At 44.9% G+C, this 24887-nt stretch overlaps 1 protein-coding gene across 1 annotated transcript in view; it reads right to left on the reverse strand.

Moving 5' to 3' along the window:
- PARM1 (prostate androgen-regulated mucin-like protein 1) overlaps positions 1-24887 on the reverse strand; it is a 104377-nt gene that overhangs the window by 9660 nt on the left and 69830 nt on the right. The window contains exon 3 of the mRNA XM_007179820.2: positions 6945-7023. Coding sequence (XP_007179882.2) covers positions 6945-7023 — 79 coding nt within the window. The remainder of the gene's footprint in view (positions 1-6944; positions 7024-24887) is intronic.

Raw genomic sequence — 24887 nt, forward strand, 5'->3', positions numbered from 1 at the left:
GCTGCCGCACCCCAAACTTTCTTACCCAGAATCATTCACTCAGCCAGCAAGTATCTATAAAGCAACTCTTTTATGTCAGGTATTGCCAGGGGCTCTCTGTCCTTCTAGCGGAGGAGACTGGCGGTGGACGCAATGATTCCAGTACAGGGAAGGGAACGGTACGAAGGAGGCATGGGCAGCATGAAACTCACTGTGGAGAGGGTGAGGGTGGGAGCTTCCCAGAGAAGATCTCTTTTGAGCTAGACAACTTGGAATTAGCCAGATAAAAAAGAGGTGGGGCTTCCCTGGTGGCGCAGTGGTTGAGAATCTGCCTGCCAATGCAGGGGACACGGGTTCGAGCCCTGGTCTGGGAAGATCCCACATGCCGCGGAGCAACTGGGCCCGTGAGCCACAGCTGCTGAGCCTGCGCGTCTGGAGCCTGTGCCCCGCAACGGGAGGGGCCGCGGTAGTGAGAGGCCCGCGCACCGCGATGAAGAGTGGCCCCCGCTTGCCACAACTAGAGAAAGCCCTCGCACAGAAACGAAGACCCAACACAGCCATAAAAATAAATAAATAAATAAAATTAAAAAAAAAAAAAGAAGTGAACCAAACACCTCTGGCCAGGGATCAGCATGTTCAAGAAAAACAAAGGCACGAAACAGCAGAGCATCATACCTGGAAAACTTTAGAGCCAAGTGTGTTTGGAGTGTTGGGAGGAAAGGGTAGAGTAGGGTTACTCAAAGTCTGGTCCTTGGACCAACAGCACTGGCATCACCCGTGAGCTGGTGAGCGCTGCCAGTGCATGGGCCCCACCCTGACACACTGAGCCAGAACCTACGGGGCTGAGACCCAGGAAACTGTGTTTTTAACAAGCTCGTCCACTGGTTCCTTTTTTTTTTTTTTTATAAATTTATTTTATTTATTTATTTTTGGCTGCTTTGGTTCTTTGTTGCTGTGCGTGGCTTTCTCTAGTTGTGGTGAGCGGGGGCTACTCTTTGGTGTGGTGCGTGGGCTTCTCATTGTGCGGTGGCTTCTCTTGTTGCGGAGCACGGGCTCTAGAGCACAGGCTCAGTAGTTGTGGCTCGTGGGCTCTAGAGCGCAGGCTCAGTAGTTGTGGCGCACAGGCTTAGTTGCTCTGCGGCATGTAGGATCTTCCCGGACCAGGGCTCGAATCCGTGTCCCCTGCATTGGCAGGTGGATTCTTAGCCACTACACCACCAGGGAAGCCCTCGCCCATTGGTTCTTATGCACACTGAAGTCTTGAGAACCACTGAGGTAGAGAATCAAGTCAACTAGACCTACAGAAAGCCAGAAGCTGACCCGAAAAGGTCAACCTGTAGCTAACAAACTCTAGAAGATCTTAGACTTCATGGCTGGTTCTTTATGGGCCTAGTTTTTCAACCTAACAACAACCAGGAAGAATCCAGTTGCAGAAAATGTCATCACTAGAAAGACTTAAAAGCAAAACAGGTGACTTCTACAAAGATGTCTTAAGAGCCAGGCCCTGTTGTGTCTACACATCAAGATCACATTTATTTTTGTGAAGGGAACAGCCGTGTTGTCTGTCTGGGTTACCAGCACACCTAATTATAGCAGTATCCACTTTGCTGGCGATAGCAGATACGGTCTCCTGCCCAGGAGATTATCTCGTGGCTGAACACTTTTGAGCCAATTTAAACAAAACAGAACTGACTTACCTCATTCTTCAATCATCACTAATTAAAGACAACCTTCTGCTAGAGGCAGGCAGGGCTTTTGCTTTCTTTTAAAGTTGCCCTGGAATAAAGATTTCTCACAGATAGCTCCTATTAATGAATGTATAATGTGGATGCCACTTCACAGGCGTTCAGAAAAAGCACAATTGAAATTGCCAAGATGGAACATGGAAGTCTGCTCGTCAACACGTAATTAGAAAACTGAGCTTCCGCACCATCTTCCTCCTCCTCCACCTCTTCTCTCTCCTTTGAATCCCTGATGCCTACGGAACGGGGCTGCTGGTGGCTACAATTTACTGAGCACCTAAGTAGGAAGCGCATGGTGACAATTACAACGAGGACAGCAGTTGGCCCTTCCACGGCCCTCACTTCAACCCCGGAACTGCGTGTTTATCTGTATCATAGTTTAATCCTCATAACAAGCCTGAGTTAGGTATTAGTATTCTAGTCCTATTTTACAAACAAGGCAACTGAGCGCAGAGTGATTAATGAACTTGCCCTAGAGTCCATGTTCTTTTTTTTTTTTTTTTTTTTAATAAGGACTTAAAATCCTTCATGGGTTAGGTTTTTTTTTTTTTTTTTTTAAAGCGCTCCCGACTTATTTATTTATTTATTTATCTATTTGGCTGTGTTGGGTCTTCGCCTCTATGCAAGGGCTTTCTCCAGTTGCGGCGAGCGGGGGCCACTCTTCATCGCGGTGCGCGGGCCTCTCACTATCGCGGCCTCTCTTGTTGCGGAGCACAGGCTCCAGACGCGCAGGCTCAGTAGTTGTGGCTCACGGGCCCAGTTGCTCTGCAGCACGTGGGATCCTCCCAGACCAGGGTTCGAACCCGTGTCCCCTGCATTAGCAGGCAGATTCTCAACCACTGCGCCACCAGGGAAGCCCTAGAGTCCATATTCTTAACCACCATGTTATACGGTCTTTCCAGGTCATCTACATTCATTACTCCACTTCATCCTCAAGACAACCTTGAAAGATAGGTGTTATCAGCTCTATATTTGCAGGTGAAGAAATGAAGGATCAGGGAGATTATAATTTGCCCAACGCCACCTAAACAGTAAGTAGAAGGGTCGGTATCGAACCTGATTGCAAAGCCCACGTTCCTCCCTCCACCCCACATTGTTGCTGGCTACAATACGGGGGTGGATAGTAGAAAAGAGCCTTGGAAGGTTCTGGGCAGTTCATTTTTATAAACTGCATCCAAAAGTGGCTTAGGTTACAGAGAGATGAGGTCCTCCAGGCAGGAGATACTGTGACAAAACTAGGGGTCACGGATCCCTGAAGAGTAGGAGTGTGAAAACGGATGGCTGATCGGTTTACTGACGCCTTCAGAAGGAGCTAGAATTTGGGAAAGTGGTGAAACTCCTGAGCCACTGTTTAGCAGAGCTCGCAAGGAGTGCCCTTTTTCTGGTGGTGAGGCTGCCCTTTCAAGCGGATCTTCTTTTGCCTTTGCCGGGACATCGGCTGGGCCTGGGGTGATAGTCTGTGGTTGCAGGCCAGAAGCTAATGGTTCCCTCATGGGCTGTGATTTCAGTCACTTGCTGCTCCAGCCAAGTGAGCTAAAAAAACCACAGATAACATACCTCTGTCATGTTATTGTTCTCAGAAATGTGGGACAATAGGAATGGAGGAAATTTCCAGCCAAGGCAAAACTCAACCTTAGGTACATACACACACACACACACACACACACACACCCATGCACACACATTTGTCAATTGAGCCAAGTGTATTTTTGATGAATGATTAGTGGGGCTTTCCAAGAATTTGGCAAAATAACACCTGAAGGGGTTTTAGCACAGCCTTAAGATTCATGAGCGCTATTAACCTCCTTATGTTATCATTTTTCCAAAATAATTAACAGAGCAGCAGAAAGAGGTTTTACTTAGGGGGTTTCTGAACAGGGGTTTGATCACTTTATCCATCCTTAAGTTTGTAGTGCCAAAGATTAACAATCTTATATTTATACCATGGGGGCCTTTCTACATTAAGAGGGAGGAACTACATTACAGGAGAGAGAAACAACGACTAGTTCAATTTAATCATTCACTGAATTTATCTAGTGTCGAGAATGCTTGGAGAAAAAATACACTTTAAATTTTTTTTTTTTAATTAATTTATTTTTATTTTTGGCTGCCTTGGGTCTTTGTTGCTGCACGCGGGCTTTTCTCTAGTTGCGGCGAGCGGGGGCTACTCTTCGTTGCGGTTCGCGGGCTTCTCATTGGGTGGCTTCTCTTGTTGCAGAGCGCGGGCTCTAGGTGCGCGGGCTTCAGTAGTTGTGGCACTCGGGCTCAGTAGTTGTGGCTCACAGGCTCTAGAGCGCAGGCTCAGTAGTTGTGGCGCACGGGCTTAGTTGCTCCGCAGCATGTGGGATCTTCCCGGACCAGGGCTCGAACCCGTGTGCCCTGCACTGGCAGGCGGATTCTTAACCACTGTGCCACCAGGGAAGTCCCTACACTTTAAATTTTTTAAGTAAAATGTTATACAATTTTAATCAGCACTCATTAGAACCAATTTTAATGGCATGCTAACAAAATTTTCCAAACCCAGTAAGTTCTGAGATGGCAGAACTGTGTCTCATGACTGATGTGACCCCATTGCTTAGAAGAGTTCCTGGCACCTGGCTAACGCTCAGTAACTATCTATTGAGCAGCTGTCCTACTGGCGTTCCTCCCAGCTGACCACTTTGACGATGATGATGATGATGGCAGTGCTACGTACCTGGGAAGCAGCATCCGTTAATCCTTCCAACGATGCTACCAAGTAGTTACAATTACGGTCCTCATCTTACAGAGGAGCGAAGTGAGGGATAGTGAAGCTCTGTTACATGCCCAGGTGATGGTAGAACCTGCTAGAAAGTGGTAGGGCTAGGATTGGAACTGAGATCTCCCTGCTCCTGGAGTCTGAATTCTCAGTCACTGCTCTAGTCTGCCTGTCTGTCATCAGTGGTGGGCTTCAGGTGGTGAAACTGAATTCTTGCCTGGAGTCAAGAAGACGAGTCCTGAGGTTATTGTAACATCATTTCTGGCAAGTCTGTGGCGAGAGGGAAGTGTTTCTATTTTGTTCCATACTCTATGGAGGCATTTTTGGTGACATAGCCCTTCGGAACTCACCACTGGTGATTCCACAATGTCTCTCAATTTTCTCTGTAAGTTCCTTTCTTTAAGCCCCACCCAGAATCTCCCAAACACAAAGAGAAGCTCTGTTACAAAGTGGGAAATGAGGTACCCAGACTAGTTCATAAAAGCCAATTTAACTAATAATTAAAATACAGTGTATCTACCGTGATAAACTAGTAATTAAGCCAGATGGTAAAGGGTAGCATTCAGTAAGCTATAATTCATAATACTGTTTGATGCTCAAGGAAATATAGACTTAATGAAGAGAAAGATTGCTTTTTTAATTTGAAGACCTCTGGATCCTTTCATAAAGGCTTTTAGACACAGGTAATGCTGGCACTTTAATTCCGATTTCTCTTTGAAACCTGGCTTTCCTGTTCTTTGTACCTTAGATAGGGGTGATATTACAAGGCACTCTCATACTTGACACCAGTCATTAGATTGATTTTGTTCATTTGCAGAACAAAAGATGGAGGGAAATGAAAGGGAAGGGGGAGGGGAGGGTTCCCCAGTGGGCACGGGTCTGGGCTGGGGTGACTGGAGGAGATGAGAGAGGGCAGCGGAGGGGTTGTGTGTATAGAGATGAGAAACTAAATATGTGAGCTCCACGTGGGGAACCAGGACACGCCTCTTGAGGGAGAAGCACGGCTGTGATGAGAAAAAGTCAAGAGTGTGCATGTGTGCACAACTGTGCCTGTGTGGTTGTGTGTTCTTACGTTCAGTTGTGCATTTATTCAATTTATCGAGCATCTTCTTTATGCCAGCCCTGAGCTCACAGATAACGCTGGGTCCTCAGGCAGCTTACATTTTTGTGGGGAAAAGAGACAATAGACAAGCAAACATATTAAAAAAACAAATAAAATCACATACAGTGGAAACAGCCAGGATGAAACTAATTGAGGCACTACGAGAATAAATAACAAAGGCACCAAACTGGAAGGGAAGTCTCCTGGAGAATGTGACTTGAAAGCCACGTATGAGGAAGAACTCAAAGAAAAACATTTCAGGGAGAGGGACCAACAAGAACCAAGGGCCTGGAGAGACAAAGTACCTGGTGTGTTCTAAGAACTGGATGGAAAGCCAGTGTGACTGCAGCTCAGTGGTTAACAGGGAGAGAAATGTGTGATGAGCAAGAAGATGTGGCAGGGTGGGTCCATGAAGGAGCTCACGCCAAGCTGAAGGGTCAGTTTAATTCTAAGGGCAGGGGGAAAGCCACTGGGGGCGTTTGAGGGAGGGAGTGACAGGGCGAAGGGGCTTCCGCAAAGATGGGCCTGGCTGTTGGGAGGAGAACGCGTTGGGGGGTCAGGGACCAGGTGTGCTCATCACGGTGGCATGCGTCCCTCTGTCCCTGTTATAGGCACTGGGCAGACTGGGGAACCAGACAGCCACTTGCCTTTTGGCATTTTACAGCTAGAAGGACACTCAGCGTGAGTAACGTGGCTTTTGAGAGTTTTGATTGTACAGACGGTAGACGACAAAAGTGGAGGGCTCACAGAGTACTGCAACTTTCTCTTTGGCTAAAGAAAGTAAAAACTCAACTACCATCTGTGATCACATTCTTTTCATAAGAGAAAGGATATTTTAAAACCCAAACTATAAGGATATAGTCTCGGGGGGGAAAAAACCCAATTTTGTAGAAAACACTACACTTTCCTTGTATTTTCAACATTTTGCTTTAGAAGCGGTGAGAACCTCCTTCCAGGCTGGGTACACACTCCCACATCAGTGTTCAGAACATCAGTGTTTTGAAACCATTGAGCCTGCCTATCTCGCCCATTTCACAGGTGAGACAAGCTGAGGCTCAGGAGGCATGTGGCTTTCTCAGGGTGATGATGTGAGTTAAGGGCGGAGGGCCAAGGCCCCAGTCCCTTCACTCCAGGTTCATTCTCCTTCCATTACATCATCACGCTGTATAGTCCAGATGATTTCTTCTGCTTTGCCAACTTTCAGATACTGCCCCATCTATTCCTGTCCAGGGTGCAGTACGCTGGCCATTTTCACTTCCCTGCCAAGATTTCTGAGAGCTGAGATACTTATCAAGAAACAAGAACTCAGCAAAACAGCTCACAGCCCAGAGCCTGATAAAAAGGAATTCCATTCTTTATAAAGAAGAGGAAGGTGCTGTCTTACCTGATCTTTAGATAGGCTGCAACTCCAAACACCAGCAACACCACAGCAATGACTGTCACCGTAATGGCGGCAATGCTCCCTGGGAAGGAGAAAAGGCACAGAAAGAAGATGAAGGAAGGGTGTTCATTCCAGATCATTCTGCAACGCAAAACCCAGGAGCTTAATTCTGTTATCAAAATGCTTCTCAGGCTAGGCTAAGTTCGGTAAATGGCCAATATTTATTAAGACCTTTTGGCTGGCCTTGAGTTCAGAAAACAGTTCACAGTAATATGTGATCATTTTTTTAAGAATGCCGCCAATCTGTTGCTGCTGCTGCTGCCGTCTGCAGGGGTAGTGGATTTAAAATCTCCTGAAGTACTATTTTCTTCTTTCATATGCTTTAGCTTGTCTTTCTAGCATTTGCAAAATATTGGAAGACCTAGGATGCTTAGTCAAGGGTCATGACAAAATAATGCTGTTGATTTTTTTAATAAAGCAGAACCACAGCGCTATGTCAGTAGTGTCCACTTCAAAAGGGTCATCTTGGTAGGAGATGCACTGATTTTAATGATGCCATCAAATCAAAGCATTTTAAAAAAACACCTCTTTGGGTCATGTGTCCAGTTTTCAGCCCTGAAAGGTGACTCTGATTTTGTAGAGGGTAAAATCAAGTTTGGTGTATAAAATAAGGTCAAGTCTGGTAGGTAACGCTATGTTTTGTTTGTAGAAATAACCAGGTACAATTATAAAGTAACATGAATGTTTTATGGTGTAGTTTAAAATCTGTTTCCAAAGACAACTATTAATGGGCAGTTAAAAAAGCAAAAAACAAAAAACCCTTTGAGCACATAGCCTTGTAAGAATAACCATACTGCTTCCAGAGATTACTACTTTGGGGCACAATGCTGTTTTTGTGTGAGTTGGTGGCTAATAATGTATATATTTCAGTTTTATTTCACCTCAGAAATACCAAGAATCAATTGGGCTTTTGTCTCCTCATAGTTAAAGTGACTTTTTGGCATTAAAGTTGGTACTAGGGACCCCATTTACTCGTTCAGGCCACCGAGAAGTTATTTTCTACTTCAACAAATGAATGGGACTCTTAAACGCATTGGAAAGAGCATCAGATCTGGAGTCTGAATATGTGGATTCAAGTGTGGTTCTATCATTAGCTGTCTGACTATGGGCTAATCACTTAACCCTGTGGACCCATACACAACTCACCTGCTGTGACAGAGAAAGAAGAGCTATTCTACCGGCCCACATAATTTTAAGAAAATTAAATGAGGTGCCCTGTGCACCAAGCTAAAGTCCTATCCAGATATACCTTCCTGGACCAGTGCCCATCTTTCATGAACTACATCGCAAAGGTGATAGATCTGTCCCACATTTCTGGAGATTTACTATTTGTGGATGATTTTGCCACTTCTCCTTCTATTTTTTCCCCCCTCTCTTATGAATGGCTTTTGTATTTTGTTCTTCTCATTAGCCCTTCCCCCAAAGGAATTAGAGCAGAGCTAAGAAGCGAATGAGTCTACTCATTAACTCTTTAGTAACTCTCGCAAAGGTTTGGGTGAAAGAAGGCTACAGGAGACATTCATGCCCCCGCTGGTTATAATTTCTAAAACGCCAAGGAGGTATTGCTAACATTGAGACTAAGACCAGAGCTTGACGTGTCTACAAAGACCGACCATAATGTACCATTTTAGAGCTTCCACACTTCTGGACACTCACACGCGCATCTCTTTGCTCCCAGAATCCTTTAGGGCCAGATTGGTATAATTATCAGTACAGTTCTCTTTCCCTTTTTACTATTGTCAAGGTAGAATTATAGCACCGAACACTCAAATATGCAGACTGGATCAAGTAGAGAAAGTTTGGGGTCAGTCCCCTTATGGATAACCTCTACTCTGCACTTAGCTTCTCAGCCTCCAAACTGCGCTGAAATTAGAACAATTCAAAGTTCACTGAAGCCTCTTAACAGCTCTTTTAAGAACTTGTGAAAGGAGGATTATTACTGCAAGGTAAGGTGATGGGTGTATTTCAAGATTCAAAAAGATACACTGATTGCAGTTAGGAGCTTTGAAAACTGCCCTTTAATTTCCTCCTTTCAAAAAAATGGGAGGAGAGAAAGAATGTAGTTGATTTCTCTCTAAGACCCTTCTTTCTTGCCCCAGGATACATTTAATTTAGGAAATCACAGGTTTGTCCTTCAAAGTTTCTTCCCTAACTCTAGGCAGTTGGATCTCCTCCAACTCTGCGATTTACTGGATATATTTAAATACCACCTCTACTGAAGATAAAACAGGCAGTTCCCCAACTCAAGTGCTGTTTTTTTTTTTTTTTGAAACAGCAAGTAGTAGAATGACCGGCTTCCTCTCCATGGGACTGGTGGCTGTCTGGCCCTCAGTGTAGACCAGTCTTCAAACAGGGCTCTTCAAGGCCACCCTTCTTGTTCGCAAGGGACAGCCGTGCAACAAGAGCTGGAATTAGCGGGTGATTCCCCCCATGGGCCCTTGAGGGCAGCTGAGCGAAGGGGCGTTTCTGAGGGTTCATATTGCCCAAAAGGAGGCCAAAACGTGTGAGGTAAAATAGATGGTACTTAAATATTCGGGCCACCTCATTAACTATTCTGCCACCCACCAGCTCTTCTCAGAGGGTACCACCGTGGGGGCAAGGGTCATCTGGAACTAGAAGGCCTTCATCAGGCCCCCAGCCTGGGAGGGCTTGTGTCCTAAGCTCGCTTTCACCTCCAGGGCAGCTGCCGCCCTCGGACGTGCTGGGAAGTTCCACGCCTCAGGGCATCGCGGTTTGAGCCGTCTGAGGAAGTTGCTGAGCTGACAGTAGCCAGGGTAGCACGACTTTATGCAGGAACCGAAAAGGCCTGATTTCCTCCTTGTGAAGACAAATGCCATTTCCCCCTGAGTTCTGTTTAAAGTAAACTGGAATTCCCTTTCTCCTGGTACTCCTTCTTCTTTGGAGGCAGGGCGGGGAGAGGAAAGATGAGGAAGGTGTGGCTAGGGCCGGGAAGCTCTGCCCTATGAGTAAGGTGTGTACGCTGGGTGGGCAGTGCCCTGGGGATGGGGGATGGGGAGCTGGCTGGCATTTCTGTCTTCCTCATCTTCCCTGTTGGCACGTGTGAGTTTCAGACTGGGTGTGATTCACGCTGTAAAGCCCTGGAACCAGAAGAAATTAAGAGAGAACCGGAGGAAATTTATGTATTTTCTAAGCCGAGATGCCAGAATATTCCACTGTGCCAACACGTTCTGCCTGACCAGAGGGCTGTTGAAGAGCCATGAGCCAAAGCCTCCTTGAAGTCTGGGTCTCTCTGATGGGGTTTCTCAGGGGGCCATTTCCCCACTTTCATAACAACTCAGAACAAAAAAACAGAACAGGCTAAAGAATGATCTGTTCTACACTTGTGGGTGGTTACTTCAGTCTGGTGCTGGGCCAAGAACTTTACAGCTCCCATCTCACTGAATTCTCTTTATGAGATGAAGAGAATGATTCCCATTTGATGGATGAGCAAGTTAAGGCTCAGAGAGATTTAAGAACTTGATTCAGGTTTTATAAGCTGGTAAATGATTAAGCTGTCATTTGAACCCAGGACTATTTCCTAGGTTTTGCATGTTTAATCATTAATATACTGGTGACATCCCTGGCCCTTTTCTCAGCTTGGCCAGCTCCTACACTTTCTTTATGACAACTAAATATCAACCCTTCTGGGAAGCTTTCCTGACACCCCCAAGCAAGTTGTTGTGTTGTTGTGTGTTCTCAGCTCTTTGTGTCTGCTTCTCTTAAGCACTCTGTGTTGTATTTATGAGCCTCCCCAGACAGATTCTAATCATATTCATCTTGCATCTTACCCTCCTTCTCCCTGAACTTTCCACACTGGGCACAGTCTCTAGCCCATAGTGGGTATTTAAATTATTTTTTTTAATGTTGAATGATTAAATGTAATATTCGCAAAAAAAATAAAAAAGGTAACTGGCAGTTTTTGAGACCAGTCACTGTGCTAAGAAGGTCCCCAAGCAGCAGTCTCTCCACCTGTCCATTGTGGAACCCCTGCTCCCGGTCTTACCTCAGCATCTACTCCTATGACTCTACAGCTCTGGTCCAACCGCCCCAGCGTGTGCTTGCGAGTCCCCATGGACGACTGAGCTGGAGGAGAGTTATTTTAGGACTCTCTGTCTGAATAAAGTCAGAAAATATCCTTGAAGTAACCAGAACAAAATCCCAGAAGCCCACGCTTCTGGTTGGACCTGGTCAGACTACCCGAGGGAGAGGGTTTCCCTGGAGGGCATCACTTGCCCTGCTTTGTTCTGTGCCCCTGCAGTCCTGGAATAAACTATGACATCCTTTACAGGCTCTCTCCCCCGCCCCCAACACCTGCCTCTCTTTACTACGCTCAGGCTAGTCCTTCGCAGACACAGGACGTCCTCCACACTCAGAAGGGACTCTGCTCCTGTCCAGACTACCTCCCCGTCACTTGTCCTAAAAGTGCCCTCCTGTCTTCCTGGGCTTAGCAATGTTCCCAAACCTCAAATGTTCCCCTGGGGACTCTCCTCATTGAGGGATTTTCCTCCCATTTTAAACATGAAAGAAACATTTCATCTGACCTCTTTGGCAGGATACTTGCCAATCATATCCAAAATAGAGAATATTAGGATGTGATAGGATGAAACCGAACGACCTCCGAAAGAAAGAGCTTTCCTAGGCTCTTTAAAAATGTTGTTATCGCTCTGAGAGAGCCGGAGACAGGGGAGGTGATGGTGGGGCGTTCTCAGGATGACAAAAGAAGGTGAGTGTCTTGCTGCTATCTGTGGATGACTTCTGAACTACGTCTCCTTGGGAATTCATCAGTCAGGCTTGTTTAGAATGCACGTGTAAATGCTTTGACCAAGTTCCTGGGTATGCGTGTGTGCGTCTCATCTATTTTGAGAAGTCTTTAACGAACCTCTGGACTGTTTTTCTTGCTCTTTTCTTTCTTCTTTCCCATCTAGAGAATAGGTAAGAAACGGACAATAGGAGCAGGTGGCCACTTCAGAGAGCGTGGTGGCTCCTTCAGTCAAGGTCACCAAGAGGAAAGGAACATTCTGTCTCAGAGGAATTCTTCCTCTTTAAAAGCATGTGTCTGCGCATGTGCCAGAGGACGGAAGTGGGTGACTGGTGAGGAAAGGGGCTAGAGGGTTGACATCTGTATGTGCCCCAAATCCCTCTTTATTACACTAAGGAAAGGCTCTTCCCTCTTTACAGCAATAGTCTCACATCACAACTCCTTCCTCCCAACCACAATGTAATAAACAACAACAAGAATAAAAATGATAGCAACCGACGCTTTACTTGCTCTGTGCCAGGGACTGTTCTATCAACGTCACCTATTTCAATTCAAGTAATCCTCACGAGAGCTCTGTTAGGTAGGTCCTCTTGTTATCTCCATTTTACAGATGAGGAAACTGAGGCACAGAGAAACTAAGGGCCCAGAGCCCATGGTTGGTACTTAGAGGGACCGGGGCACAAGGGCTGGCTCCAGAGTCCATGCTACTACCTGCTGGGCTCTCCGGCCGCCTGGACCCCAGTGTTAGATCCGCGCCCGCTTGCAGATAAAACCCGCCACTCGGGCACATCCCGTCTGCCTTCAGCTGACTGTCCAGGAATCAGGGCCCAACTACGGGCCGTGTGGGGTTTTGGGTCCTCATATGGGTGCTGGTGAAGGTGGGTCAAAGCTCAATGATTCTGGTTAACTGGGAGGAGGACTAGTTAGGCGCAGACAACAGTCAGTACAGCCACCTAAGAAGGGCCATGTCATTGGTTTCTAGCGTGTGTTGTGGTCCAAAACACTGCTGGGAGTGTCGCCTAAAGCTTACCTCGCAGCATATGCAATGCCACAGGGTACATGGGGACTGCGATTTGCTTTGCGGCGTGTGTCTGTTGGCGTGTGCACGCATGCGTGTGCATGTAGGCTGTGATATGGGGGAGAAAAAGTGAAAATGCAAGTCTCCGTTTTTGAATACTGTCACCTAAGTGGATCCTAATTTTACCATTATTGAAGGTCGCTTTGACTTCTGGCCTTGAGTGCTGCTTTGATTTTACTCCTGTTTTTCCTCCCACTCTATCCCACACCAGAGGAAACTAAGCTTATCTCCCTCTGACCTCAAATCAATCTCACAAGCCTCTCCTGACTGAGCTCCCCGGGCTCCTCCTGAGCTAGGATGGTGCAGGTGGAGAGAAGCAACAGGCAGGGCTCTGAGGTTTCACTACCCAGTGGTGGAGACAAGAGTCAGGCCTGGGGACCGCACAGGGGAGTGTAGCATTGAATGGACAGACAGGTGGGTACTTAAGGTGGGAGGTGGGTGGTACCAAACTCTGTGTTTCTGCCTCTAACTTGCGGGAGGATGTGTGTCTATAAAAGCCAGAGTAGGGAAGAGGTGGGAATGAAGCTGTTCTCTAAAGGATGGGCTGAACTTGGACAGAGAGCAACGAAATTTTTAGGCAAGAACCAGCTAGATGGAGGTACATATATACAATGGACTATTACTCAGCCATAAAAAAGAATGAAATTGGGCCATTTGTAGAGACCTGGATGGACCTAGAGACTGTCATACAGAGTGAAGTAAGTCAGAAAGAGAAAAACAAGTACCATATCCTAACAGATGTATATGGAATCTAAAAAAAAAAAAAATGGTTATGAAGAACCTAGGGACAGGGCAGGAATAATAAAGACACAGATGTAGAGAATGGACTTGAGGACACAGGTTAGGGGGAAGGGTAAGCTGGGACGAAGTTAGAGAGTGGCATGGACATATATACAGTACCAAATGTAAAATAGATAGCTAGTGGGAAGCAGCCGCATAGCACAGGGAGATCAGCTCGGTGCTTTGTGACCACCTAGAGGGGTGGGATAGGGAGGGTGGGAGGGAGACGCAAGAGGGAGGGGATATGGGGATATATGTATACGTATAGTTGATGCATTTTGTTATACTGGAAAAACTAACACACCATTGTAAAGCAATTATACGCCAATAAAGGTGTTAAAAGAAATTTAAAAATAAAGGACATTAAAAAGAAAAAAAATAAAATAACTGATTCTTCTGAAGGTGTAGCTATTTGTTAAATTGAACTTTATAAGTGGTTATGATGCAAAATTAAAACTCCTTTATAAGGCATACAGCTTGCATGCAAATATGACACAGAACTGTTTTTAATTAGCACAATCTAAGTTTGTCTCCGTGTTAGTCCTTCTCTCTGCTGCCCCATCCCCTCAAATCTTTAAATCATTAAAGTACTGCTTAATCATTTCTTTACACAGAGGCAGAGGTAAACTTTATTAAAATTAGTCAAATATGACCACAATTGGAATCTTTTACTTCATGTTTATACTATTTCTTTCTTTTTTTTTTTTTTTTTTTAAAGAAATTCACGTTATTTATTTATTTATTTATTTATTTATGGCTGTGTTGAGTCTTCGTTTCTGTGCGAGGGCTTTCTCTAGTTGCGGCGAGCGGCGGCCACTCTTCATCGCGGTGCGCGGGCCTCTCACCATCGCGGCCTCTCTTGTTGCGGAGCACAGGCTCCAGACGCGCAGGCTCAGTAATTGTGGCTCCCGGGCCCAGTCGCTCCGCGGCATGTGGGATCCTCCCAGACCAGGGCTCGAACCCGTGTCCCCTGCATTGGCAGGCAGATTCTCAACCACTGCGCCACCAGGGAAGCCCTATACTATTTCTTAAAAGCTAGTTAGTTTGCAGAATTGGTCAGTGGGCAGACTTGGGATTCAAACTTCGGGCAGGATCCCTAATATCTATACTTTTCCACTTCCTGTAATCGGAAGCCCTGGTTTGGGGACTGGCTTTACTTTTATCTAAAAGCATTCTACCTACTTGGGTAGCATATAGGTAAAAATGTATACTAGAAACACAAATCTCTGTTGAGATAATAAAAGATTTGCACTCACCCAAGCAAGTGTGTGTTTCTTTTTTTCTTCATTTCTCTCTCCTGCAGGCACATCAGCTGTACTTTAAGGATGCAGGGAGCACAGGTTTGTAATCAATGCCAAACGGGGCACACAAGTCGGCACAGTTCCTGGTTACCATGGTTTTAAAATTTCCTTACTTCACTTACAGTTACAATCTTTCCCAACACAAATGAAGCCTCTTTCCCACCTGGAATTTTTTTTTTTTTTAAGTTTTAATTAATTAATTAATTAATTAAGTAATTTATGGCTGTGCTGGGTCTTCGTTTCTGTGCGAGCGCTTTCTCTAGTTGTGGCAAGTGGGGGCCAATCTTCATCGCGGTGCGCGGGCCTCTCATTATCGCGGCCTCTCTTGTTGCGGAGCACAGGCTCCAGACGCGCAGGCTCAGTAATTGTGGCTCACGGGCCTAGTTGCTCCGCGGCATGTGGGATCTTCCCAGACCAGGGCTCGAACCCGTGTCCCCTGCATCGGCAGACAGACTCTCAACCACTGCGCCACCAGGGAAGCCCTGGAATTTTTTATAACTACCTGTTTAGGTCGCCCAACCCCAGCTCTCCTTTGACACCTGTGATGTAAACTAGGCTGGGTTTCTAAGAATAGCAAACAGTGCTCCTCATCCCCTTTCCCTACAGCATCCTGACAAGCCAATGGCCACACATCAGCTTCCCATCAACATCACGTCAGGGAGCATTCCTCTCATTCAGTGCTCTCCAGGCCAAAAGGAGCCCACAGGGAGTAAGGATTCTTCCCAAAACAGGGGTGACTCCTACATCTGTATGCTATTAACAGACTCTCCTTAAAGACTGAATTCAGTCTTGGCTTAACAACAGTTCTCAGGGGACATCTCTAGTATTGTGCCAGGAACAGTAATAAAAGCATTAAGAAAAACAATCGTGGTCATAAAAGTCTCAGCAGCCATCCTTTACTGCAGTTCCCTGTGCCAGGCACTGAGCTAGGCAGAGCGGGGTAGGTATCTCCACGTAGGAGTTTAGCAAAAGCAGTTAACAAAAATCTATTCAACTGGTTAGTATGCAGAAATGGGATTCAACCTTTGAGGCTGGCTTCCCCAAACTTATGCTCCTCTACTTTCTGCGACCAGAAGACCTGGCGTGAAGACTGGCTTTATACACGCACTAGCTGAATAGTCTTGGGCAAGTCGCTTTACTCCTTCCCGCCTCTATGGCCTCATTTGTGTCCCTATCTCTACCTGTAAAGTGAGAATTCGTTCAATCAGTCACACAACTGATGTTTATTGTTTACTATGTGCCCAACTTTGATGAATCACTTGGTTCCTCTCAGAGTGCTTTTACAAATTAAACAGTGTATTTAAAATGCTTTGTCCATCATGAAGTGCATTACAAAGGTCTCAGTCTCTGGGCGTCTCTTATCCATAAAAACTCTGAAGCCAGGAAGAAACTTGAATCCAGAAAAGATCTGAGCCAACCCTAGTATTCGAAATGATTGCGGATCTCTAGCTCAAGTTTTGCTTCCAGCCTGATCATGACCAATGGAATAATGTAATTTTACTGTTGAAAGGAAATTAAGAAGGTTCATTGCCTCTAACCCCTTCACTTTACAGATGATAACATAGAAATTAAGAGATTTGGTTGAGATCAGACTTCATCAGTGGCAGAGCTGGGACTAGATACCTTTGAATTCTTGGTTTGCCTTCTTTTAAATTTTCTACCTCTTGGTCTTATCCCAAGTAAAAGCCTGAAGGCACTGATAGCTGAGGCAATAAACAAAGACAAAACCCCATCCTCTACGTCACGACAATGTTTTCAAAATTCAAACATCTCTATACCACTCTCATGATTTTTGCCATGTCCACATCAACTGATGCTATTATTTTCTTAATATCTGTCTTTAAATTACATTATTTTTCTTTAGATACTGACTACATATAGCCACACCCTAAGCAATGATAGCTATGAAATCATGAGTTTGATGTGCTATTTTAGTTTTTTTTTTCAAATTCATATTGAAACAAAAGCATAGTTTTTATTAGAATAAAAAAGGTTCATCCTCTTGCATACTACCTGTGTAGGGGCTTAAATCATACTTTTGGGAACACTGCTCCCACGAACCAAATTTTCACAAAGAAACTCGGGGTGAGATGCTGGATTGGGGGTAGACCACAGCCCTCAGATCCCCTGGAGGAGGCCAGGAAGAATGGAGGGCAGAGAGTCGGGGTCATCAGGGCCAGTGTCAACACCTGTCACTACTTTAGGGAATGTGGCAGCTTCCTGAATACTGCTTCTTGGTGGAGGCCAAAACAGGGGAAATGTGGCACAGAAGGGACAGCTCTCCTGACTTACCCGACCCCCGGGGCAGCAGTGCAGACATGAACAGAGACTGTATTTCTAAGACCATGACGCTAACTAAGCCCTGATGATTGTCCCTAAACATGCTTCGTGTCAGTTTCTGCTTCTCATTCTTTCCTGCAGGGCAGATTCACAGTGCCTGGCTTTAGAAGCCTATCATAACGCTTTCAAAATTGCCTTATATAATAAATGTAATTCAGCCTGGGCTGAATTATAACCTGTTCTGGGCTGAGAGAACCACACACTGACATGAGTGGGGATCTCAGCTCTGAGTCAGACCTATCCTAGACCTCTTGAGGGATGGAGGGACAGTGTTGGAGAGGTTTCTGGGGAATAATTTAAAAAAAAAGATCAGAGAATCCCCTCTACTGTTTGTCCTGGATGAGGAGAAGTCTCCTTCTCCTCTTGTGAAAATTCTGATCTTCAGTGTGAGTGGGTGAGCAGTATCATGTTAGGTCATCAAATCCTGTGACTGAAGGACAAAGATATTTCTATTCAGGAGTCAAATCAGAAAGAGGGAAAGAAATCCTGACATCTCTCTGTTATCAGAGTATCTTTAATGCAAATAGCCTTGAGAGTATCAAAAAGATACTGGAAACCCTGAAAACCTGGGGGGTTTCCAGTTGGGGACACTAGCTGTGTGGCAGTGGGAAGGCGGAGGTACGTATCGGCTGAGAAGTCAGCCTTTTGTAGCCTCTGACTTTCAACTTAAGGGGCCAAGTTGGGGATCTCAACTCTGAAGTCATCCCTTTGCAAATTCCCCACAGAGAGGGGAGAATCATGCATCGCAGGTACCATTTACCTCCATGAAGACAGAAAAAGAAGGTTTTTTGGTTTTTCTCTTTAGTATTCCCTCTATCTCTTCAGTATTCCAGTGATGAAAATGAGACATGACCACAGATAAAACAATACCGAAGGGGAAAATAAACCAGAAAAATTGGTATATGCCCTTTTTGAGACTCATCTAGTCTGCAGGTGAAGGCTCAGACCCCTTTGAGGTTCATCAGCCTTGGCAAGTAAGGCCTTCCATGCTGGCATTTTCTTGGTTCCAAGGACACGGCAAGAAGGAAGGGAGGAACTTCTCAGGGCCCAAGACAGAGTCCTAACCCTGTTTGCAATGATAAACTTGCAGTGTGCAGGTTTATCATTTTTTTGTCATGGAAAAATGACTCTCGGCTGGGGAGCAGAGAGTCAGTTTCAGGTCACCTGTCTCAACATCTTGACAAAGGGCAGTGACACTATAATTACTGCAGCCCAAGGACTCGGGGATCTCTGCGGAACCATTAGTTAATTTAGCTTTGCCTCCATGTAATTAATCACCTAGGCAAGGTAGGAACCTGCTTTTGGAGACTGTATTTTACCAAGCTTTAATTTCTCCCAGACTCAGGATCCCAAGGTTTTAGAGTTAAAAACTTTGGAAAGAAAATAATTTCCAAACTTTGATGCCAGTTAGGGGAAGAAGGCAACCTCCAGCTCTTAATCCTCCACTGTCAGGTGCAAGTGGAGCCTGGACAAAATCCTACAAGCTCAGCTTTTGTATCCTCCCTCCTCCATGATTTATCTTCTCCCAGCTAGAAATCTCTAGTTGTATGCACTCTTTAACGCTTATCTTTGGATTTTCCAAGTTTCATGAAAGTGCTACTATTTCCAACGTGAACACAGTTACTTTTCTCTTTCACACTTTTTAGATTATCCTTTTCTGTATTGTGTTATAGGCAGGTGCTAAAATGGATCTTGATTACCTAATATTTACAGTAATAATCCTTTTGGGAGTCTTGAAGTGTTGTCACAAACATTCTATTTTTTCAAGTTAAAAAAAACCAAAGTCTAGAAGATTCAAACTCTTGTTGGTAACCACACTGAGAATTAGGGACCCAACTGTAATAATAAGAGCAGCCAACATTTATTTAGTGCTAACTATGTAAGGGACTCTTTATATACTTGTCTCATTTAATTCTAAAAGGAATCTTATAAGGCAATTATAGTACTATTATTACCCTCATTTTACAGATGAGGAAAATGTGACACTCAGTGATGAATAAACTTGCCAGGTCATCCATCTAGTAAATGGCATTGGTGAGCTGTGAACCAGGCAGTCTGATGCCAAAGTTCGTACTACAAGTAACATTCTTATCCTCCTAGAGCCTGGCTTTGAAATGACCCCATGATTTCACCAAACAGAAACATGGCAAAGTGTTTTTGATGGCCCACTTCCATGGACTTACTGAGATTTTATGACTTTAACCTAAGCTCACCTTAAATTTTGAGCCCGTGTTCTATTCCTGAAGGCCTGTGGGTCTGATGATAAAAGCAAGATACTGTTAAATAAAACTCTGTCTCTTACTGGCAGATATTTTTCTTTCCCAGGACCGGAGAACAAGGCATACCGAGGACAATATCAACTTAGTATCCATTATGTGTTCTCCTCGTGCAATACTCCTGACTCAACCCACCTTCGGGGGGGAGTTCTAGAACCTTTACTGAGGAGCACAGTGGGTTAGTGCTGATCTGGTCTCACTTTCCTGTTATTATTTTGAACGAAAAAGACATGCTCTTCTGAGTCAGAAGATTACAGTAAGTTCAGTCTGGATATGGAATCGGGAATATTCCAACCAGTTTTCCCAGTGAGCCAACAAGCCATAGATTCATTTATGATATCAGCAGCTGTGCTTACAAGCTAAATTCCACTTTCTCAGTGAAGTATTTCCAAAATCACTTTAGTCATATGTGACTAGTGAAAATATTTGAAGCAGAAAAAAAGGAAAGTGTTCCATGGAGACAAACTCTCTAAATGTAATGAAAGGAGAGACAAAGTATGTGATGGCGTTGCATTGCTACTAGATGACAATACCCGTGGGAACTAGCTGATTTTATTACCTTGCCATATATTTTTCAAAGGATATTTTGGAAATATTTTAAAACCAGATTAAGATTTAGGCAGTAAAAGTAAACCCAAGGAGAAATAAAAGTAGTAGAGACAAGAATGTAGAATATCTTTTTTTTACCTGAAATATTATCTGACAGTTGGAGCTCCTTATGGGAGTTTACTTGGTGTGAGCAAGCTTAGAGGTTTAGCTTAAGTTTAAAGAAATTGGGCACAAAAGAAAAAATGTGAGTGAGGATTTATAATACATACCCTTGTCAGCCTTGCAGTTCATGTGGACCAAAGACAGGAGCCAGCATGATGGGAAAAGAGAGATGTGGTGGGATTATGGGAGCTTTGACATGAGAAGGAGAGCGAAGAGAAGTGGGTGAATTTGGGACCTACTAAGAGTTCAAACCAACAGTTCTCGGTGATGGAAAGAACACAGAGAGGGAAGGAGGGTTGGGCTAAACGATGTTGGCGCCATTCACTGTTAGAGGCCAGGCCTGGGCATGTCATGACTTAATATTTGTAAAACTGAGTCTAAGATAGATACAAGATTTTTTAGGATTATTGTTTTCTGATATATTTTGGGCAATCTGGAAGAATCTGATCAATAAATGTTTAATGTTCTTTTACGTTTTTTTGTTAAATCCTCATTTCCCCCTTGAATATATTTTGAATAGATCATCGAAATATCATGGTCATTAACTTACTATTGTATTACTTACAATACATATTTTTTTTTTTTTACTCCTAAAATCTTTCTATGAATACTTTAAAAATGATTCTTCCCCCTTTTCTAGGAGTTAATTCATTTTTCAAACCTATATTTATCCTAAGAGTTGGTCTGGAATAAGAAGGTGTTTTGACAGCTGAAAGTCCCTTGCAGGTATGGATGCAGAGAGGATTAGATATCTGTGCCTGCCTGGTGTCCTTTCTTTCAGGGTATTTATTAGCACAGTTCATACTGAATAAATCTGGAGTCAGACTAGCAAATTAAAGTTCAAAGGCCTTCACCCGTTTTCACAATTATGAGTCCTTCTCTTTGTAATGGAAAGCATAGGACAGCATAAGACCAGGGGCCACTTGGATTTTACAGACAAAAGAGAATACCCAGTCTGCAACAAGCCGAGTGACTATAATTTTAACGTTTGCATATGTAGGAATTGGGGACGATTCGAGTATAATTTGGGGTGCGGTATCAGTTCACCCCTTAAGCATTCACACGGCACTGTTCAGTTCAGTTCAGGATGTCACAAACATACTGTAGTCATAGCTTCCACCCTTGAAGAGCTCTGATTTAATAACCCAGACGAGCCATACTTAACACATCACATCTCTCTCTCTTTTCCTTTAAAAGCAAAACAAAAACTGAAAAACGAAAATGAAAACTCGTTTCTTCTGCACAGCTGCTTTCGGATGGCTGCGGCTACCACCTGCTTCTCCTCCCATAGGGAAGCCCTACCCCTCAGGCCCAGCTGGCAGCCCTGGGCGTTTGACAACATCCCATGCGGCTCATGTCCACAGCCGGTCTGGAGGCCGTAGGTCCTTCCCAACTTTTCATTTCTACGAATTCCGCTAGGATGGGTACGGTGGAAGGAAGACCTGACTTAGGGTCACTCAGGAGAACTGAATTTGAATCCTGGCCTGGTCACTCAAGTGAAGACTTAAGTCAGTAAACCTCTCTGTGCCTGTTTTGTCACCTACAGCAGAGATCCCATCCAGCTCACCTCGCTGGAATGTTCTGAAGATTAGATGGAGGGCTACCTGTGAGAGTCACGAGCCCAGTTCTTAGAACACGTATATTCTCAGTAAGCCTCATGTGAATGTGAATCTCATTCCTTCTGCCTTGGATAATTCTAATAAACAATTTTTGTGGTATGATAAGCCAACAACAACAACAACAAAACCCCTGGAAGATTGTCTCTCTTGTGTTCAGATTATAGTGAGGAGCGCTTAAAGTCAGAGTAGCTAAATGACATGGTCTGTCAGTGACAATGGCCAACCGGAAACCAGGTATAAACCGGTCTACGTGTTACCAGTCCTGAACTCCCTGCAGTTTACGTACATGTATTCCTGCCAGTTGAATATTCTTAGGTATAATTCTGAACATTTTCTGCCTCTGATCAAAAGCCTTTGGTGACTATCAATGGCTTGTCAAGTAAAGTAAGTTGTCTCATCCTGCTACCCAGGGTCCTCTAACACTTGTCCTGAAATCTTCCTTCCGGCTTCTTCTGCAATGTCCTCCTCCACACATCCTGGGATCCACAGGCTACTTGCCATGCTGTGTACACGCGACATTGTAAACTCCACAAGGGTGGCGACTGTCTCATTCATGGCCAAAGCCCCGCTGTCTAGCCAGATGCCTGACTCACAGTGAAAGCTCAATAAGAGTTCGTAGAAGATGATGGACAGTCTTCATTATGATAAACACAGTAACAGTGATAATAGCAATCACAATAGCAAAATAATAACAATAATGATGATGCTGATGATAGTGGTAAATAATAGTAAAATAAAAAGCATAGACATCAACAGAGTCATTGCTCAACAGCCGCTATGCTGTAAATAGACCCTCGCCGGGTCTCTCCGGTGAGGGTGTGGTGAGTAGTGAGATCAGTTACAGGGGTATTTAGTTTCTTATCTCAACTAAACTTTTTAATAACCCCATCATTTGGAGACTACCCTTATCCCATTTTATTGGTGAGAAGACCAAGGCTCAGAGAGATTAAATAGCTTCCCTGGTACTGGCTGATTGCCTCTTTCATACATTTATCCAACAAGTGTTATTTCAAGTCTACCATATGTCAGGCTCTGTCTCAGGGGTTGGGGATGTAACCTACATCTTCCCGTTTGTGAGCAACGTCCTTGCTTTCATGGAGCTGACAGTCTAGTGGCAGAAGGCAGACACCTACTCACCAAATAAATGAGATAATGTCAGAAAGTGGTAAGTACTCCAATAAAGATGTTAAAAAAAAATTAAAAAAAAAGAAAGTGGTAAGTGATTAAAAGGAAAGTAAAGCAGGATAAAGGGATCCATGGTGATGCGATTACTGTTTCAGACAGGGATATGAGGAAAGGCTCCTGAGGAGATGACAGCTGAACAAAGTCCTTCCTGATGAAAAGGAGCGAGCCACTGAAGACCCAGCAGGAAAATGTTTCAGGCAGAGGGAATGGTAAGTGCAAAGGCCCTGGGGCAAGAGGGTCTGCGGTCTGTTCAAGAAGCGGTAAGATTGCAGTGTGTTTGCTGGTGAAAGCGGAAGCAGGTGAGAGCACTGAGGCAGGGGGGGTTCCGAGTGTGCTGAGCACCGCAGGCATGACACAGACTTCAGCTTTTACTCTGATTCAGAAGGGCAAGCAAATGGAGTGTTAGAGCTGAGGAGGGACAGGATCTGTCCTGGGTTTTGAAAAGAGTCTCTCCGGCAAGGGTGTGGTGAGTAGTGAGATCAGTTACAGGGGTATTAAAAGTCCCACATGTGAGAGAGGACCGAGGGGTGAGAGGAAATTGGGTCCTGAGGGACCAGATGCAGCGTATATGAGAGATGAAAGAAGTCTAGGATTATCCCACAGTTTCTGAGGGAGGACTGGACGGAGGGGTGAGGAAATCAGTAATTCATCTGATCCGTATGACATCTGAAATGCCTAAGAGCCACCCAAGTGGAGACCATGAGTTAGCTGACAGCTGGGTGTCGACATGTCTTTAGTTCAATGAAATGAAACAGGGATAGAATTTTACATCTCCGGGCTATCAGCATGTGGATGGCATTTTAAGTCACGAGACGTGATGAGGTCATCTCAGGAGTGGGTGTGGGGAGAAGAGGAGAGCGTGCGTGTGGAAAGCTGGGGGAGAGGAAGAAATGTTGGCCCCGGGGTGCTCCAGTGTAGGAAGGGGAGGGGGTGAAGCAAGGCGACAGACACTGAGAAGGAGCAGTGTGACGAACCAAGACAGAGGTGTCCTGGAGGTGAAGTGGAAACAGTGCTTCAAAATGAGGGCAGTGACCATCTGTGTCAAATGCTGCTGCTAGGTCGGGTATGCCAGGACTGAGCATTAACCCTCAGAGCTGGCAATGTGGAGGGTACCAGATACCCCGACCAGAGCAACTTCCGTGCTTGTAACTGCTGGCTGGATTCTGAACCCAGGTATGTGCAGCACACAGGTGCCTGAATCTCCCCTGCCCTGTCTTCTCCTCGGGCCGCAATTCCCTTCATCTCCTACAACTCAGCTCACGTGCTCCCTCTATCATGAAACCTTCCCTAATCCGGCCAGTCAAATCTAACTCCCATAACATTTACCTTGTTTTTGAATTATTTATTGGTGACTATGTCTGGATATTTGTTGAATGGATAAGCCCTTGGATTATAGAAATATGCTATGTGAACTCATACAGAATAAGACAATATGCTCAACAAAAGTGTAGTATGATTACTGCCACTATTAAGGCAGCACAAGAGTCTCCAAACAAAAGCATCTGCAGATAGTCACCTGTGGGCACAGTGTCACAGGGTGCTGCCTAGTCTGCTGGGCTGATGGAGGAGCAGTGCGGCAATCCTGGTGCTTAAAGAAGACCCAGTGGTGGTTTAAAGGATTTGGGCTCTGGGCCCAGCTTTACCACTGGGCGGTGTAACCTTGGGTGAGTCACTCTAAACTTCTGGGACGCAATTTCTTCACCCTTGAAATGTATCACATCTGCTCAAAGATCCTCCCACCCACCTTGGTTCATTCTCAGATCAGAAACTGAGTGGTGTTAAGAGTTACTTGTGTCCTTTCTTTTTACTTAAACTGTAAAATCTCAGAGGACAGGTC

Source organism: Balaenoptera acutorostrata, chromosome 5 (genome assembly GCF_949987535.1).
Source record: "Balaenoptera acutorostrata chromosome 5, mBalAcu1.1, whole genome shotgun sequence".
NCBI lineage: Eukaryota > Metazoa > Chordata > Mammalia > Artiodactyla > Balaenopteridae > Balaenoptera > Balaenoptera acutorostrata.